The following is a 20,315-nucleotide window of genomic DNA, read 5'->3' as shown; positions in this document are numbered from 1 at the left end:
ACTACATCTGCTGAGTCATTCTCACATTTTTACCATTTGTCCATAACTTATGTTTAAATTCCACTATATTTAAACATATTAAGCGAAACGATATGTAAACTCACTTCGTTATCTTAAAATGTACACTAAAGTTACGTTGTGCTATATCTAATGTTCGAAGTTAAACCCGCAAGGGTGGCCTAGCGGTTGGAGCAAGAGAGCTTGGGTCAATTGACCCAAGTTCGAATCCCCTTGCCAACGGTCGCTAGGTCGAGCTTGTCACACATGGTTAGCCTAGTGTGGTTTACATCTCTCGTATGGTTTGCAAGCTATTATACGAGAGTGTAGGTTTACCCAGTGCACCTATATGGTTGGCTGCGGGTTCCTGCATTATCAAAAAAAAAAAAAAAAAAAATAATGTTCGAAGTTAGAATCATAACAAGTAGTAAAGAAAACTCGAACGATAATAAATATATAAAAAAAAGAACAAAAAAAAGATTACTAATATCGAAAGCTAACAAGAAAAATATAAACTAGATATATAAGAATTGTTTTACTAGTAATATTTACATAGCAAGAAAAAAAAAATCTGCAGCTAAGTAATAACTCTGAAATTATTTTTAATTTCTTCTACATGTCCAATAAACTCTTGAATTTCGAGAATCTCGACTCTACGCTTCATCTTTTTCCTTATCTTTATTGCCACATCAGCCGGAGTAAATCTTCCGAAAACGGTCACCCTGTTCTGCTGCTTCTCTATCAAATGACTCTCTATTTCTTCAAAACGTTACCACGAAAAAAAAGATGATTATTTAATTATACTATTACGCCTGGACAACGTAATTTGAGTTCGTCGTAATAAAAATAATAGCATAATTTATTACCTTTCATCCTAAGAAGGATTCTTCTCATTTTTCTGCAACAAGCATTGCAGTCAAGATTCAGTCTCATCGCCATGCAATGGACCTGTGGTTTTGTCACAAGTAACATACGTGCATGATATATAACAAAATCGGATTTATGAATTAATTTATTATATTTTTTTGGATTAAATGTCAATATTAACATGGTAATTAAATATATACTAATATGGTAAGAAGGATTCTTGCCTGTCCTGACATGGAGCTTTGATGAGAACCCAGATTAATGGCTGCTTAATTGTCCTAAGAAAATACAGTACTGTAAGAGAGAAAATCGGGACGAAAAAAATTAAAAAATTAAATTATATTTTTTGTGTTCATAAAAAAAAGATGATGATTGGTTTTCTGCAGAAAGTCATCTTTTTAGTTCAACAAAGAATCTAATTCCTGTGCAAAGTTGACAAGGCTTTGATTTCTTGATTTCTTGATTTGCTTTTTTAGCTTGCCTTGTAAATAACATTTTAGCATTGTATTCTTAGCAAAAGAAAACATTATTTTATATTTTCTCTTATATAAGATTTTAATTCCTTCATTTATAATTGAAATACCGTGCGTCGTTTTTCTCCACATACGCCGAGTTATATCGTTTTTCATGTATTATGGTTGATAGTTGATACTACGAATAATAATATTAAACTCTTATTTAAAAAAAAGGAGGGAGTTTTGTGAACATAAAAAATGAAACATAAATCACACACTTAAACAAAATTTGATTTAAATTGTCCATCAAAATTCAAACATCATATAAACAAAACAAGGCTCTTAGGCAATATAATACATTCCAAGTACATTATCAAAACAATGCCACGTGGAATGTTATTATTATTTATTTATTCATTTGATAATAAAATGCGGAATGTTATTTACACCTCTAAAATGTGTTACTAATCATATAAGCAAGTAAAGGGTAAATCCGGAATCTATAGACATATTCCCAAAGCAAGTAAAAAAAATCAATGTTCAGTTTTTCACATGTGACTGAATTATGGTTAACTAGGGTTATTTATTATAGTAGCAGTTAATTGCAGTAAGAGCGAAGCAGGCGCACGATAACGGAAACCTTGGTCGAAGAAGTAGCGTGCGCAATTCGTTTATCGGGATTTGGATACGAACGAGTGAGCGTCACCGTCTTCTCGACAACACTAATCACCACAGATTCAGTCTCTCCTACAAAAATAATACAAACCCAATTATACTTTCCATATATAGTAAACCATCTCTCAAAATCTCTTAGTGTGCTTTTGTCTTTTTTTTCTTTTAATTATTATTATTATTAAAAAAAAAATCTTTGAAGATGTGTAACAAGTCAAAATGTGTTGGCGTAATAAAAGGGCAACTACTATTCGGGCAAATTACGGCCGGTTCTGAGTTATGGTCAAATTACGAAAATACCCTCTCATATTTGGTTAATTACAGTCACCCCTCAACTATGTATTATCTTACGGGAATATCAAAATATCCCTCCAGAGGTAAATTTAGGAATAATTGTAATCACCTAAACAAGAAGGATTTTTTTTCATAATTTGACCATACCTCAGGGTTGGTCGTACTTTACCCATGTTATTATTGAAAAAAAGGAATCCTATGAATTCCACTAACTATGCCCGAAATCAAACTTGTCAAGAAAAACCTGGACCACCACCACCACCACTGCAAAAAAATCTAACTCATTCATCTTCCTCAGCTACTCATTTAAAAAAAAAAAAAACAAGTCGAATTCGAGTGCAGAAAAAATAATATGGTACCGTTCATTTTCGACATAATCTCAGCCACCCTGTGCTGGCAAATTGGACACCGAAAATCTGCTAAAAACACCACTTCCTGCACCTACTTCCAACCACAAGCAAAATTCAGACAACCACCAAAAAAAAAAAAAAGTCACAAGAATTTAAACTCACAAGAGGTACGGCCAATGATTCGACGGCAGCCAAGGTGGTTCCAGGGCGGCGGGCCCCTTTCGGGCCGGCTTTCGATACCTCATCCTTCTTCCATCCTACCATGGACATGCTTCTGCTTCTTCCCTGTTAATATTTAACCAGCACCTTATAAATCAAGTAAGAGTATAAATCCAAAAGGATTTGGCCAACACTTACCTCAGTGTGAAAGGACTATGCCATCTTCTTTTCTGACAAATATGCTTCTTTTGTGAAGGAAAAAATGGAGTCTTTATAAATAAAATAAACATTTTAATTCTGGAATTTTGTCATTGGTTGACAAATATGGCTTTTAACTTCACACAGGGAGCCCCCACAAATAGTAAGTAAGAACACTTTTCTTCACTTACAATTAATTATTGCTTTAAAGACTAAACTTCTCACTTACCACACTGATTAGATGTGATAAACCAATCAGGTCAAACTTAATATTAGGTAGTAAAAAGAAGGAAAAAGGCTAATTAAATTAAATTAAATCACCAAAATTTTTTATTACAAAGATGAAATACACTAGTGTACAGAGGGATTTCAGAACAAATCAAGAGGCATTTCTTAAATGACCAATAGGTTATTATTTCTGCCTAACAAAACTGCTTGCCTGTGGTTGTGGGAAATATTCCACTAAGGCTTGTCGTTGGTCACGTGTTTATTATACAAAGGGGCGAATCGACCGGGCGCCTCGCTTCTCGGTTATACATCTTTCTGCACAGGTCAAGAAAAATCTAATCTAAACCCTACAACGACAATGTACACTACAAATATCGAACAATACAGACACGCGTACGAAACAAAAAGTTAGAAGTTATCTCGAAGAAAAAAAAAACATCACCTAGACATAACCAAGTTCGTCAGACTATTCACGGTAGACGAACTAAAACGAGCTTCATTGGCGTACTTGCAGTTGTCTGTGTCAAACTTTAACGATGAGTTGACCAAGAATTTCTCAAAATTCTTCAACCCCGCCTCAGCACAGTGGGTATTATTACTACCGTAATGCCCCTTGTGAACAGGGCTCCGGCCACGTCTTCTCTTCCCAGACGAGTTCCAACGCAAGTTTACGAGCGAATAATCTTTCGACAGATCAGGAACAAGTCGAGACTCGTTTGGCATGTTCTTGTCTTTACTGTCGACTGTTGAGTTACGAATCTTGATCGTCTTTACAGGCAAAGAATCTTCATGAATGGGGCCCGCAAAATCGGATTTTTTGTTTATGCCGGATAATGACGATACAATGTCGGGCCTTCCCTTGATACGATGCCACTCGCCATTAAACCATTCCTTTGAACGCCTCAAATTACCACGATTGAATACGAGCTCTTGCTTTTCCCCTGCAGAGTAAACCATTGTATTAGAAATTAGAATCCATCGTCATAGACAATTAATATAGACAAGCGAAATGATATGCACCTGGAAAATAAACTTTTAGCCTATCTTCAGATTCTTTGTTCACAATGATCCCTTCCCACCATCCATCATGCCACCAAGCATCAACCACACAACCAACATTTAGCACATCGGAAACTTTCTCGTTGTACGATGTTGTTGGTCTAACAATGGTCCTTCCAGACAATCGAACTTCCAATGCGTCCGCAGCAGCTACTCGTGATGCCAGGATCCACTCCTAGAAAGCGAATCAATATAACATACTTAGAAAATCTATGGCCAAGAAAGACGTACATTTACTAAAAAAAAAAAAAAAAAAGATGCACACCTCCAAATATTTTGAGTCATCAACTGCATCCTTTACATCTTTGTACTGTACTTTGACCTTTTCTTTGTGCTTTTTTATGATCGAAGCACTGAACCAGCAACCCCTGATGCCACTGTCTTGAGAGAGAATCTCAACTTGTGAGCCAATGTTTAAATATTGTTGGGGATTTGATGGTGCAGAATTATTTTGCCCAGAAACGGATACATTCGGCCAACCTCCTTTAGAATCAATAGAAGTATCATTGCAAACTTGTAAACTAGTTTCAAAAGTCACTCTTTTGTCAAGCGGCTTCGATTGGAAATCAGACTCTTTAGAACAGCGAATTCTTTTATTTGGTCTTAATCCAGTGGCAACACAAAGAGATCCTTTTGACTTCGAACCATCCTCGGATAGTTCGAGTGACGAGGTTGTTTTGCTCAGTATTTTCTGTTTCCAGTAACCTTTGATGCGTGTTATGTCGAATGGCTTGACATCGTCGTTATCAAACTGCCTATAACACACAAAAGGGTTTAAGCCTATATGTGTCGCTTCGTCGAAATATTTCTCATAATGGTCTGGACTGAGGACAGTTGCTAGTCCATCTATGCATTCAATACTGAGATCTTGAAGACAAAGAGAAAAGAAAATCTCCCTGTCATTATAATCAGGAGGCAAAACAAAACCAACCTCATCAATTTTGTGAAACCATCGTACCACAACCATCTTGTTGCCTCTGACATCTTCGTACATATCATCTAAGTAAGCAACAAGTCGTTTGCCTTCTTCTGCCAATACAAACACAAAGTCTTGAGCCTGAAAGTCGATAGAAAATGGATCAATAAGAGCACTAGAGAAGTTAGAAATGCATAATAAAAAATATGAAGTTCAAGATTGTCAGGAAACTCTTACAGAAATTACAGCCCCGTTTCGACAGAACGCTCCATAGTGCCTCCGTCTTTTTCGGCATGTCCATGACGAACCTAACCACATAAAATCATTCGCATATTGATCCATTTTTCGAACCCGGACATCCTACAAAGATCTCAGTGATGTAAGACTATGGCCCAAGTCAATCGTAGAACTCGAAAATATAAAAATTTAAGCAAACTGAATAACAAGAAAAAAAAAAAAAAAAAAAAACTCGAGGAACATACCTTAACAATAACATCATCTAACTGACCATCCATCCCACCTATAAACTCCTTAACAGACCCACTGGGCCGTTCACCTGAAATAAAAATCACAAAATATTGATTAAAACCAACAGCAGAAGAGGTACTAACAAATCTTTTTAACCAAAGGGAAGAGGGACGAGTTGTATCATGTTGTAAAAGAAAAGCAAAAACCATGTATCGCAATCCTCAACAAAACTATGTTCAGCAGTACGAAAAAATAAAAGCACAGAACAATCAATATTGGCCTAGAGAGAACATTGTAGATGTTGACCTAGAATAGGAAATGGGAAATCCGAGGCTCTCAACCAGCTTTTAGAAATCTTAATATCCCTGCAGTCCAGATTACTGTCAGTCTTTCATAACGATAGCACCACATCTATTGAGGCAATGAAACCCATAGATTCAAGAGAAAACACAAAGGCCAAAGGATTATAAGAATAGGTAAAAGAAAAGCCATTTTCTTAAGCAATAGCTCCAATCAATTTGCTGCATGTAACAAAATTTAAGATCCGCAAGAATAAGGTCGGGGGGATGGTGTTATAATTCAGAAAACGCAATGTAGTCAAAATCGAGATCTAAATCTTAAAATCGTAAGATTTTAAGATTTTACACACTGAAAAGGAGTAAGATCGCACTAAAATCGCAAGTGCCTTAAAATCGTGTGAAATCGCGTTCAAAATCGTTAAAATCGTTAAAATCGTTAAAAACTCGATTTTAGTGCGATTTTGGCGATTTTGGTTTTTGACAAGAATTGGGCTGAAATTTTGGATTTTTGCCTCATAAATTCAGTTTCATAACTAAAAAAAATTTAGCCACTTACCAAATAATCCAGAATATATAAAGCCCAGCCCTAATTTTCCCTAAAATAACAATCTATCACCACGAGAAGAAAATACTTCTCTTCTGCTAAAAAAAACATCCAGCGGCCGTGAGTGTCTGTTTCAGTTATCACCTAACACAATTTACGTTAGACTATGTTTGATTAATGTTAAAACATGGTTTGCTAATGTTGGGATGTTTTATATTTGTTAGGACATATTTTATGTATATTATGACTTATTTTATTTGTGTCACGGATGTTTTCTAAGTAGTAAGTACTAAGTATATTTATTTTGCAATACATGTAAAATCTTACGATTTTAAGATCCGATTTTACGTTTCCGATTTTACTACCCCTCTCCGATTTCACTTAAAATCCCGATTTTGACTACCTTGAGAAAACGTATAGGCCAAATCCATCGAACAAGGAGCGTATTCCTATAAATTCTATCAGCAAAATCTAGAATAACAGTCCCCTAAAACCACTATTTTATCCACCAGACAGGAACCACACATATCCGGGGCAAAAGCCTAGCGGTTCTTACAAAACTCGGTTTAACCTAGAAAGAATCTATGTCAAACAAGGGAATAGAACAATAATACTCCTGGAAAAAAAAACATAAGGAATGCTTAATTTTCTCTACTTTGTTCACAGATAAAAACAAAAGCCGATCCCTTTCCAGTACACTCCGGAAACAAGAATTTATACAGGAATTGAAGATTGATTTTTTACAAAAAATTGTGACTTGCAGGGACCATATAAATTAATTGCCAAAAGGCGTAGATCTAAGTTGCATAACCAATAAACACAAATACAGACGAAAGGAGAATTTTGAAACAATTTCTTCAAAGGAGATCAACGGAAACAACAGAAAGACGATTTGACACCATAATAAATAAAAAATAAATAAAAATCCTACAAATCTGGGAGAGAAAAAAACCAGTTTTTTGGGCAAACCCCTAATATTAAGGAGAAATAAACCACCCAAAAAATCATAAAAAAATGGATAAAAAAACTCGGTTTAACCTAGAAAGATCCTATGTCAAAAACTCAAACAAGGGAACAAAATAAGGAATGCTTAATATTCTCCAACACGCTCCCGAAACCAACCAGAATTTATACGGGAACTAAAGATTGATTTTTTTTTTAATAAAAAAATGCGATTTGTAGGGCGAAAAAAATTAATTGCCAAAGGTGCAGATCTAAGTTGCATAACCAATAAACACAAAACAGATGAAAGGTGATTTTTTTCAGACGCAAACAGAAACAGGATTTGACACCAAAATCAAAAAATAATCCTACAAATCTGGAAAAAAAAATGCAAAATTGGCCAAAATCCCCAAAAAATAATAATTAAAAAAAAAAAGGATGAATAAGCACCTGAAAGGAGTGAATTGAGCCAATCGACGACATCTCTTCTAGACCTGAGCTTCAATCTAGAAGCACGGTTCAAATCATACGGCAGCATGTTGTTTTCTTCAAAGGCGTAATTGTACGACATGTGCCTATTGCTCTTCTCCTTCCCCACAACCACCAGATTTCTGCCGCCGTCGCTGCGCTTGAGGTAATAGTAAACCTCCCGCCGGCCTTTCTCGTTCGATGCAACCACCTCCTCCCAGCCGACATCCGCCGCCGTCGAATTGTTCGCCATCGCCCCCATCAATCAATTTATTTTCGAAAAAGTAAAAAAGATGAGAGAGGAATACGAGTCCTTTTTTTTCTGTTCAATTTTATTTAACGGCTTTTTAATAAGAAAAAAAATATAGAATTTCAAAATTTGAAAGCAGTATTTATACTGCGAGCCTAGGGCTACGGGATTTGAATCAACGGTCAAGATTGCGTATGAACGTGGCGATGATACGGCGGAAATTCGTCCGAAGTTGCCAGCGTTATTTATTTGCGATAAGCTCCTTGGACTAGTGGTTATTTATTAAATGGGACCTGTTTTGTTACTTCTTTTCTACTTTGTCCTGAATAGTAAAAAAATGACTAATTTCCTAACTTTCACTTATTACATTTGTACCACCAAATATTTCATTTACTTTTTCGTTACATTTTATTCATTCCTTTCAAATTAAATGATTTCCCTCTTATTTGAAAGAAAAAAATTATTACTTTCATTATTTTAAAATCTTGATCCTTTTATTTTAAAATTAAAAATGTTTTCATATTTATAATTTATGCTCATTTTATTTGGTTTTATTTTTATTCATACTCATTCTTTTTTTTTCTTTTTTTTATTCATCATCTGAATGGTATTAATTTTAAAAACATGCAAATTATAATTAAAAATTAGAATTCAAATATTTTTTCAGTTATCTCTTATTGGCAATGTTGTACAATGATATTTACCATTAATTTTATACATTTTAAATTAGATATTGTCATTGATTCTTTTGATTAAATAAATTCAATAATTAGATAATTGATAAGTTATATTATAAAAAGATAAAATATCTGCACATTAAATTAATTAGATTGGGTTTTAAAATTGATTTACATGTAAAGTTTTAAGATAAAGAAAAAGATACTCTATTTTTATTGTGGTATCTTGGTATATTTTATTTCGAAGAGAATATTTTGAATCTTTAAGATAATTGAACGAGAAAAAACTTTGATATTCATATGTTGTTTTTTCATTATATAAGAACTCCTACTTATATTTATTTTTCTGTTTGCAGTAAAACCATCATATGTAGGTTGTAAAATGAAGGTATATTTAGAATTAAATCATTTTCTGAAAGAAAAATCAATTACTACTGCACTACATAGGATTTGTTCAATGTTTACACTATGAGAGTACATTTTGCTATGATTTTTATTTTATAAAATAAAAGAAGAAAATTAGGAAAATAATAAACTTAATTGCAAAAAGGCTGTAATTTGGAGTATTATATTTATAGGAAATGGAAATAATGGGGCACACGTCCCCACTCTCTCGTGTATCAACTCTCATAGAATGGACACATGGAATTATTTATAGATATATTTTGATATGATAATTTAATGAATTAAAATATTAAACTCATAGATATGAAAATGACCTTACCGATAGCTAGGGGTGTAAATAAGGTGAGTCGACTCGACATAAGTTTGAACTCGAACTCGAATTCAAACTTTTCGAGCTCGAGCTCGTCAGCTCAAGCTTTCAGACGAGTCGAGACTGAGCTCATTCTTAGTTGTGTGTGAGCTCGCGAGCCGGGCTCCCGAGGTTTTTTTTTATTTTTTATTTTTTTATTTTTTTTATGTTAAATGTGATTAATATAAATTTAAGTAATGAATTCATATACATAGTTAAAGAAATAAATTAAATATCATTTTTTTATTTCAATTTTTTATTATAATTTATAATATTAAAATTCTAATACTACTAATAAAAAAATGCACAAAATGGGCTCAGGTTCAGACTTGAGCTCGAGTTAAGAAAAAAAAAATACTCGAAGAGCTCGAGCTCGTTAGAATGAATTGAAGCTTGAGTTTGTCAAAATAGCCAAACTCGACTCGTTTACACCCCTAACAATAGCGTACAATCCGATTTCAAATAAAATCTAACTTTAGTATAATACTGCCCACCCCATTTAAATACTAGTTAGTGCTCATATAAATTTTGGAGCTAAAGAAACATTAGTATATGTTACTAATAATGTTTTAAATTCTAAGTGCCAAACTTGAAGCATATACTATTTAGAAGACAAACCATTGCCATTTTTCAATCAAACTATTCATGATTAATTACTTTTCTTTTTCAAACTATTTTATTGTATATGGATGATGCAAAGTGCTAGTAAAAAAGTTCTAGTGGGTGCCACATGGAATTAAGCGAATAACATGTGGGTTGTAATTAAAGCACAATACCTGTCTGAGGACCAATGTTAAAATACTGATAAGTTATTGGACCGTACAATAAATCTAACAAGTGTGGTACAAGAGAAAGTCAGAAAACAAAAGAAAAATGGCCTAGAATCTATCGCTAGATTAGAATATAAATAAAATACAAGGGTCGCGAATAAAGGCAAAATAGCTGGCGTAAGTCAAAAGATGTGGGCCCCATTGACAGCTAATCACGGCCCACCAAACTCTACTGAGGCGGGAAGACTATTCAAACATATGAAACTTCCGAATTTTTCTCTCTCTCACACACACCTTCCCCGGTTGAACTAAATTGGCAACAATGTGTGGGTGGAACTTGTTGTGATCGAATCGAATCGAATCGTAATTACCAGTTTAGATGTAATTTTAATTCTACTCCGTAAAGGTTTTTGGAGAGATTAGATACCGTAGTAATTTAAAAAATTAGAAAAATAGAAATTTGTCTCAAGATTGAATTTTTTCAAACCATAATCGGTGGCGTTCGAGTTTTTTATCTTTTAGTCATTAATAATATAACACGTTGTAATTTGTAAAGTGTACTTTTTGGATAAAAATAGAATTTTAAAAAATTAAAATTGGATTGAATTTTGAAACCTATTGTGTATTTCAATTATGTTTCCAAATAATTTTCATGGCTTAAAACTTTTGAAATTCAGATTTTTTTTCTAAAACTCATAACCAATAAATATTGGTTATGTAGGGGTAACCTAATTGGTATAATAAGAGAATGCAATCCTTTTTTCATCCGAGTTCGAATCCATTTGTGAACATTTGCTAAGTCGAGCTGGTCACGTATGATTGACTAAGTGTGATTTACAATATCCGTGGTGATTTTTCGAGCTATTGAACAAAGAAGGAGTTTATTCATTCATCCAATAGGGTGTACAAAGATTGCAGGTTTAATTTGAAAATCATTTCAAATATTTCAGAATAAATACAATATGACTTACAAGTATCACTATAGTACTAAAATCTAAATGATACGAAATTCTTTTTTTATTTTTTTAAATACTTGGTTCATTCAAATAAATATAAACAAATGTATTTCATTGTTAGAAATCTAATTTTTATTGATATCATACGCGAATGAGGCTCATTAAGGAGTTTTTTTTTTCTTTTTGCGACGAATGAATCCGCAGCCAATCAAATAGCTTGCAAATCACACAAAAGACATAAATCACATTTGACTTTAACCATGTGTGACAAATTTGACCTATCAACTGTTGACAAGTAAATTCGAATTTGAGTCAATTAACACAGATTCACTCAATTTCAACCGCTAAGTCATTCCACGACTTTGGATATTGATGCAGTGGTCAAATTGGAGTTCAAATTTCGTTTTTACTTCTTACCTCGTTACACAAAATTTAAAATCAAATTGAAGCTAATTTTGACGTGAAAAATATAAATTCAACATTCTTGACCCAAAAATATACTGCTGGTACAAAAAAATTGAGTACACATCACGAATAACATTGTGGGACATTTTGAATTAGATGTATCTTGTGCAACTTGTTCGATGGATATATATATATATTATTTAATTAGTTTACAATAATAATAAGTAGGGATAGACTTTGGACTACAACAAATAAATAAAAATAAGTTGGTGGGGATGAGTTTCGAATTAAAAGCGATAAGAACAAACAAAAACAATGGCATGTGCCAAGTTGGGGGCACGTGGCCCACAAATATCAGATGGTCTTGTTCATTGACATTGGCATCATAAAAAATCTTAGTCAAGGCTTCTCTAATGATCATTTGAGATTTTAAGTGGTGTTTGGATTTTTTTTTAAAGTAATAATTTAGTGATCGTGAATAAATTTTAGAATAATCACTTATATCTAAAAATTTAGAGTAATTACTTGGCTATCAGTCAAACACCATTCATTGGGATTTTAATTCTTAATAAATTATTTATTTATAAATGATATTTGAAATAAATTCAATAGGCTTGAAAAAAGATATATGTCCCCACTAATTATTAATTAGTATAATTATTTAATTTAAAAAAAAACTGAAATGCTAGATCTCGCACTAATTTTATCAAATCAGGCACATAATTAAAAGTATTTATCTCTCTAAAATTTTTTCTTCTCCTTCCCCATCCTTCTTCTTTTTCCCTATTTTTTTCAAAATCACACACTAAGAACGTCTCTAGCATTTCAAGTTCGAATTTGGCAAAAATCTTCACATATTCAAACTAAAATAAAGTTGGAATTTAAGGAAAAAAATCGAATTGATATGAATTTGAATAATTAAATAGGCTTAATGAAATCGAATAAATATTAATTAAAACTGAACTCATTTTTATGGTTATTCACGTTAAAAAATAATGAATTTCGAGTGACTTGGATAAAATCATTGAGAAGTTAGAGAGAATATGAGTAGAGAGATATATTTTTTAATTTATGTGTGGGATTTAGTAAATTTTAGTGTGCACGCCCAAAAAAAAATTATACCCATAACCTACACCCAAACTTCTCCAAAAATTATTCCCCTCATCACGCCAATTTATTTTTTTTTCCTTTTCTTTTTTATTCTGTTTAATGGTTTTCTTTATTTCGATTTAAAAGAAAATTTTGTAATTATTTTATTATTTTTATTTTTTCTATTTTCGGTTTTTTATTTTAAATTATTTTTTTTCTTATTTCTATTTTTCATGTTTTTTTATTTTAATTTAAAAATATGGTTTTATTATTTTTGTTTTTTCATGGTTTTTCTTTTTTCTTAATTTCGAATTTTTTTAAAAATGGTTTTTTTATTTTCTTTCCAGTTTTTTTAAAATAAAAACCACTCTAGATAAACATCTATATAAACATGAAAACCACTATGTATAACAACTATATAACATGAAAACCACTATGTATTATAACTATGTAAACTTGAAAACCCCTCTGTACAACAACTATGTCAACATATAAACCACTCTGTATATACAGTTAGATAAAAATCTGTACAAAAATTATTGAAAACCACTCTAATTTTTATACATATTTTTATAGTGGTTTGTGTAAAATATTGAAAACCACTATAAAAATATGTACATAATTATTGAAAACCACTATAAAATTCTGTAAATAATTATTGAAAACCACTCCACCTTTCCAGTCATTAGCTTCCGCTCTGAGGCTAACGTAGACTTGAAACCTCATATTGCTCAATCGATCCAACGCAACCATTTGGGAAAACTTTCGTAATCCCACGAACACGATTGTGATTGGCCAAGAGCTTCGTGCACAAAACGGTACTAATGATTTCACTCTCCCGGCAAAGGGGCAGATCGAGAACCGGAGAATCTGAGACCGCGTGGCGGCGTCCTTGACCTGCGCATAAGCCGTCTCCGCCGCATCGATGGAGGTGGATCCTTTGCCACGGCGAAGAGTGACCGCCGGTTTTCTACAACAGAAACGCTACAAAATCGAAATTGAATATGCATACTTTGATTTCCGGCAAAGTCTCCGAGAAGTTGGATTTCGTCACTTGCTTCAACGATCATTGTTTGCCGTGATGGTGGTGGTGGCGGCGGGGCAGCATAGGTGTGGTCTGTGTAGAAAAGGAAGAACGACAGATCTAGGGTTTGGGTGTGGGACTTAACAGAGAAATAGAGAATAACTGAGTATAAAATATAAAATATAAAGAAACGTGATAAGAGAAAATGTTAGTATTGTCAAACTATATTAACTTTTATTAATTTTAAATATTTTGGATTTAACTCAAAAATAAGAAAAATATTTGGACTCGTTGTAATTACAAGAAGCTAATGAGGGGGGTTAGTCAAATTATCCCTATATTTTAAGCGATGTTATGTCTTAAAACAACTAATTTTAAGAGAAGGAAAACTAAATATTATATTTATAAATACTAAAAGGGTATATTATGGATACCCCTCAGGGAAGATAAAATATTGGGGTAGATCTGAAAATTCATATCGAAATTTCTATGAAATCTTCAAAATTCTGTTAGTCATAGCTCCATAAAAGTGTAACTGTTAGACGAAGCAATAGTTGAAGAACATTTGTAAGTACCAATACCACATGAGTGCGTAAATAATTTGATATACCTCAGGGGGTCCCGTAATTTTCCATACTAAAATATAGATTATGAACAATAACGTTCATAATATGTCCTCAAAATTATTTTGGTTCTCCTCTATGTTTCTTTCCCGAAACGAATTAATGTTTGTTAAGATTTATAATAACTTTCTTTGTAACAATCTCATTTTTTTTTCCTTTCATTCAAATATAATTTGATTGGTACAATAAAAAATATAAACAATACCCAATCATCAAATGGAGTTGGAAATTATTCTGAACCATGGTCCAATGGAGTTGGGTTCGACTTAATTCGGGGAACAATATAAATAATTCAACCCAAATCATTACAAGCTAATTTTGTTGTGTTTGACTATTAAATGATTCATTTTAAGGATATTTTTTATCTTTGATTTAGCTAATTGACTTTGCAATTGATCTGAATAATTTTGCCCAGGTCAAAAAGGCCCACTACGTATTTTCTTGGAATTCGGCTTGCTGAAACATAGCTTGTCCACAAAGTTAATAATGTTGAAATGCAATATTCTGCCGGTAATCAGCCAAGGGTGAAATCGATTGGAAATAAGCGTATGAATGTATTCACGGATGAAGAACTAGCTGCATGTGATCGTGAAATTGAAGACAAAGTCCTAGCCGAAAGAAAGAGTATGAATGTGTTCACGGATGAAGAACTAGCTGCACGTGATTGTGAAATTGAGGACATAGTCCTAGCTGAAAAGAAGAGTATAAATGCGTCCACAGTTGAAGAACTAGCTGCACGTGATCGTGAAATTTAGGACATAGTCCTAGCTGAAAAGAAAGGGTATGAATGTGTTTACGGATGAAGAACTAGCTGCACGTTATATGGAAATTCATAATAATATCTTAGTGGAGTGAAGGTATACCTCACGCAGGGATTTCAACAAATGTCTACGAATTTGCCCACAAATTTTCTCTCTGATTTACCTGCTATTTTTCCTTCGTCCTCCCCAAATTTTCTTTCCGATTTACTTGTTGTTTTTCCTTCGTCCTATAATTTACTTGCTGTTTTCCTTCAATCCCGACAAATTAGTCACAATCTACTTCTTATTCTTACTCGATCTCAACTTCTTTTGTAATAACCGATCCCATTATTTCTTCGTCAACTAATGCTGATAGTATTCCTCTTGCAATACCAACTGATAATTCTATTATTGATATAGATGATGATGAGATGGGCCCGCCATCTAATAGGGCCTGTATTAATCGAAACACTTCCACATCCAACTCAGATAAGTAATTTGTGTTGTTTTTTCATGTGTTTTGATTCGACAACTTTGGAGTTTGTTTTGCAATGACTAGAGGCTTATGTGCAACATTTTGAAGTCGTATCGTAGATTCTGCATTCTTATCGTATATATACAAACCCCTTAAATACTTTGTAGTTATGAACTTGTGTTGGTGGATACTAGTTTTTGTGTTAGCATTTGACTAGATGAATTCTTGTAAAAAACACTCAAGCAGTTCGAACTATGAGTTCGCCACGATTAATTACTTCGTACTTCTCCCGACGAACTGGGGGAGTAGGCTGGTTTGATTTGTTTTCACCACGCCCAATCAGATAGATCAATTAGTTTGCCACTATTATACACCTTCATGGTAATTATGCCAAACTAGTAGGGGTGAGAAAAGAAATTAAAACCGAGGAACCGAAGAACCGAACCGAAAACCGACAAAACCGAACCGAATTGCACCGAACCGAAGCATAAACCGCATACTCGGTTTTCAATTTTCCGTGAACCAAAAATTTCGGTTCATATTCGGGTTTTCAATTAGGAAACCGAACCGACACCAATACAACGTCCTTTCATTAAGTATACTAGCATTTTTTCCCTGTGCGATGCACGAGATATTATTTTAAAAGTGAAAAAAATAATCAATTTAATGCTTAATAAGAAAATACAATATATTAACATAGTAAAAATTTAATAATGTAGTATTACTCCTATTTTATATAACATTATTTTTTTAAATATGCCATATTAAGATTTATAATCCAAATATATAGATTAATAACGAATCGAATTTCTATTTTTATCTCTTTTTTGAGATATATTGATGAAAAATAGGAGATTGATAATTACTGAAAATTATAGTTAAAAAATAAGTAGACAAAAAATATTAAAAATAAATAATTACAAAAGTACCATTAGATAGGATTCTTCCGGATATAGTTTCAATTTCTTTCTTTTATATATAACATATATATTTTTACTTGAATGAATTTCAATTAATTTTTGGGCCTAATTTGGGCTTACGCTTGGTTTGATTTTTGATTGATTTTTTTATTTATGAATTTTGAGCTAATTTATTGATATTTTTGGGTTGATTTTCGGGCCAAAATGAGCCCAAAATCGAACCGTTATTGACACCGAACCGAGAATTTTATGAATCGAGAATGAACCGAAACCGATAATAAAATCAAACCGAAGCCGATGAGAACCGAACCGCAAGAAACCGATCGGTTTGGTTTTTGGTTCTTTAGGAACCGAACACTTTGGTTTCGGTTCCGGTTTGTGGCTAAAACCGAACCGAACCGACACCCGTTCTCACCCCTACGAACTAGGGGGAGTAGGTAGAGGAGAAGAAGTCAGGAGCTTGCAAAATTTGAAGTCAGAAGCCTGCAAATTTTTTCAAGTTCTTCTAAAACTAAAGGGTACATATCATAACATTTGTACTATACCTCGTCTTCGTTTATTGTTCACCAAAGCATAGAAATGTTGAGTAGATGATGCGGGCGCCTAGGCCCAAAAAGGCCCACCAACTACCCTCTTAGACCCAACCCACTCTCGACTCTTCTCTCTCTAGAGTTAGTACAAATAAGAGGATAAAAAATGTGTGAACATGATTCACTAGAGAAATCACCACAAAAACACACATAGAAGAAACACACACTACACCAACAACACACACGACAACAAGAATACACACAAATACAAATACGATGAAATGGCCAAAAATGCCACATCAGCAATTTAATCACAAATATTTTCTTGAGATGTACATGGTTGTGAATATACTTGCCACACATTTGGTGTTAGCAAATTGGGTTTATAATAATCCATTTTCAAGCATGTACCAACACATTTTGGTTTTTTTTTCTCACATAATAAGTTTTTTTTTCCATCTTTATAAAAGAAAGATAGTTAGTGGTTCCCCAATTCCGCTGTTGGTGTCTTGAACCCATGACCAAATGGTCATAGCTGCAAGGTGCTTACCAACAGACTATCTTGTCTTGACTCTTCTCACATAATAAGTTGTTAATGCTATTGGTTGTTTTGGATACCATCTCTCATTGTGCTAACATTTATCCATTAGTTCTACTCAAACTCAGTTAACACGGTAATAGAGCGGGCTGGTTAATTATAATTAGTGAAGATTTGCTTCGTTACATTGCAAATAATGCAAAAATATCACATGGGTGAACAATTCAGTTGTGCAATCCATTCGGACGTAATTGGTGATATTAGGGATGACAATTTTTACCCGACCCGCCCTGAAATTTCCGGGTAATGTCCGCTGCAAATAAATAAGGCGGGTACGGGTTCTAACTTTTCCCTCGAAAATGGGTTTTGGGCGCGTGCTGGTTTATATATATATATATATATATATATATATATATATATATATATATATATATATATATATATATATATATATATATATATATATATATATATATATATATATATATATATATATATATTGTTTTCATCACGGATATTTAAATTTTTTTTCTAATTTTTTTTTGTTCAGCTTTGCGGGTTTTTTAGCGGGGCGGGTATCGATGGGTTTCCTATGGGGCGGGGGTGGGTGTGGGTTTCCTATGGGGCGGGTGCGGGTTGGTAAAATTTATACCCGTTGCCGGCTGGGCGGATACGGTTGAACGGGTTTCTTAACGGGGCGGGGGCGGGGAATGCAAAACCCGCCCCATGGCCATCCCTAGGTGATATTTGATAGAACAATGAAGGTTTGATCACGTCAGTCCATTTGCTCAACCAAGAAATTCAGTGGGACTGAACTGGTAATGGGCTCCACAAACATTGAAAACTGGTTTACAATAAGCTGGAACCGGACACATCGTGCGATGGAAGAGACTCGTAAAAAGGTCGTGTTGGAGGGTGGTTCCCCGACATTAACATTACGACAATCAAGTTAGTCACCTGAAAGCACAAATATGACAAGGGAGAAATATAGGGAAAAAAATGATTAGGCTTATAAACAGACGTTTGTGTGTGTAATAGTAGTGCAAGACGAGTAAGTACATCATTGCCTACTTATTATAACTACTTACTCTGGCAGCTCGCGAACCCGCACTCCTTTAATTTTGGAATGACATCATTGCCTCCTTCCTAAGTCGTCCATCTAGATATATACTTTTTAACAAATCCTCTCCACTTCGAATGGATATCAAACTAATGTTCTACTGTCTCATCATGTCGAATGGCATTTTTATTGTGTCGAGCTCTTTCTCCTAATCTTGCGATCTGTAGATCTTATAGGTGCCATTCAGCTCGCCCAGAGGCTAACTGTATGAGGATGTATTTGTGGTATATGACGACACCTTTATCAAGTCACTACCATTTACAAATATTTCTGCCATTGTTCAGCCTGTCTAATCAGAGCCAAAAAATTTCCATTCACATTAACTACCATTCCCAAAATGGGGAGCTCCTTTAGGCGTCACTCAACTCGCCAAGAGACAGAGTGTATGAGGATGCACGTGGGATATAACATGCCACCTTTATCAAACCAATAACTTTTACAAATATTTCTGACATGGTTCAGATTGTTTTGTAAGAGCCCAAAAAAGTCCATTCGTGTCGAACTACTGTTCCCAAGATGACGAGCTCCTTTGGACCATGTGGGCCGCGTGGTACAACTCGCCTACAAATCTATCGTAAACTTTCTATATTTGGTCATTTAACTATTTTGTAAATGGGCTTGACCCATTATATATGAATTGGGCCCAGGATAACGAGTATGGGCATCCAAACCCATATCACCTTAATTCACTTAACATTACAACCCGCAGATTTGTTTACCAAATTGCACTCTATTTCTCCAATTTTTTTTTAACAAAATGTTTTAGAATATAGCAAATACAATAGCTCAACCTCTATATATTAATACAGTTGGAATTAATAAAATTTTATTAATTTAACAAAATATTAAATTAGCGAGTTAATAATTTAGTATATTTTAAGTTTATCCTGTTGCAAGAGTCATTAATGTGACTAGATCCAATCCGATTCCCAAATGGAGATGCCCTGAGCCGGAAGTGATTAAGCTGAATTTTGATGCATCAGTTAACGTTGCGCTTGGAAGTGTGGGTATCGGAATAATGGCGAGGTCTCATACGGGAGAATGCGTAGGTTGGTCGTCACATTTCCTGTTGCAAAGTCTTGATCCAACGTCGGCGGAAGCTAAGGCTGCATATTATGCGATGATCTTTGCACGAGAGAAAGGTTGGCGGAAAATTATTGTTGAAGGTGACTCAAGTACTGTAATATCATCGATTAATGGCGCCACAGAAGATCGATCAATGCATGGGGCTATCATTGCAGATATTCTTGTTGCTAAGGGCTGGTTTGATGGGTTCTCTGCTAGGCATATTAATAGAAAAGGGAATCAAGTTGCACATGAAGTAACTCGACTTTCACTTAAGGGTCCAAATCTTTTGCCGAATCTCCCTTTGGTGATTCAAAATATTGTAAACTTTGAAGCTGAAGATTAATATAGTCCAATGTTTTATCTCAAAAAAAAAAAAAAAAAAAAAAGTTTATCAACTCGTAATTAGAAAAAATTATTATTTAATCGATGCTATTAATTTATCGAAGTTCTGTTGTAGTAC

General features: G+C 33.8%; 2 protein-coding genes across 3 annotated transcripts; both read right to left on the bottom strand.

The window, feature by feature from the left end:
* Positions 1-494: 494 nt before the first annotated feature.
* Positions 495-3,136, bottom strand: LOC105954074 (Copper transport protein family). The gene is made up of 6 exons (XM_088826189.1): positions 2,993-3,136; positions 2,798-2,920; positions 2,645-2,726; positions 1,960-2,066; positions 864-945; positions 495-756 (listed from the first exon to the last, which is right to left on the bottom strand). Exons 2-6 carry the CDS (start codon positions 2,903-2,905, stop codon positions 575-577), a joined length of 561 nt encoding a protein of 186 aa, XP_088682315.1. The 5' UTR covers positions 2,906-2,920; positions 2,993-3,136; the 3' UTR covers positions 495-574.
* A 149-nt stretch (positions 3,137-3,285) lies between these two features.
* LOC105950631 (Agenet and bromo-adjacent homology (BAH) domain-containing protein) lies at positions 3,286-8,283 on the bottom strand. 2 transcript variants are annotated; one of them, XM_088826188.1, is made up of 7 exons: positions 7,899-8,282; positions 5,970-6,028; positions 5,678-5,751; positions 5,433-5,555; positions 4,545-5,336; positions 4,241-4,454; positions 3,286-4,161 (listed from the first exon to the last, which is right to left on the bottom strand). In XM_088826188.1, the coding sequence occupies exons 3-7, from the start codon at positions 5,708-5,710 to the stop codon at positions 3,659-3,661; spliced, it is 1,665 nt and encodes a 554-aa protein (XP_088682314.1). In that variant the 5' UTR covers positions 5,711-5,751; positions 5,970-6,028; positions 7,899-8,282; the 3' UTR covers positions 3,286-3,658. The 2 variants fall into 2 exon arrangements, with proteins under 2 accessions (XP_088682314.1, XP_012829454.2); XM_012974000.2 differs by lacking the exon at positions 5,970-6,028 and having other exon boundaries at positions 7,899-8,283.
* Between the last annotated feature and the right edge of the window lie 12,032 nt (positions 8,284-20,315).

The sequence above is a fragment of the Erythranthe guttata genome, chromosome 12 (genome assembly GCF_056151865.1).
Source record: "Erythranthe guttata isolate IM_541 chromosome 12, IM_541, whole genome shotgun sequence".
In the NCBI taxonomy this organism is placed as follows: domain Eukaryota; kingdom Viridiplantae; phylum Streptophyta; class Magnoliopsida; order Lamiales; family Phrymaceae; genus Erythranthe; species Erythranthe guttata.
The sequence above is the reverse complement of the archived record's forward strand: the minus strand, read 5'-3'. Positions and strand labels throughout refer to the sequence as shown.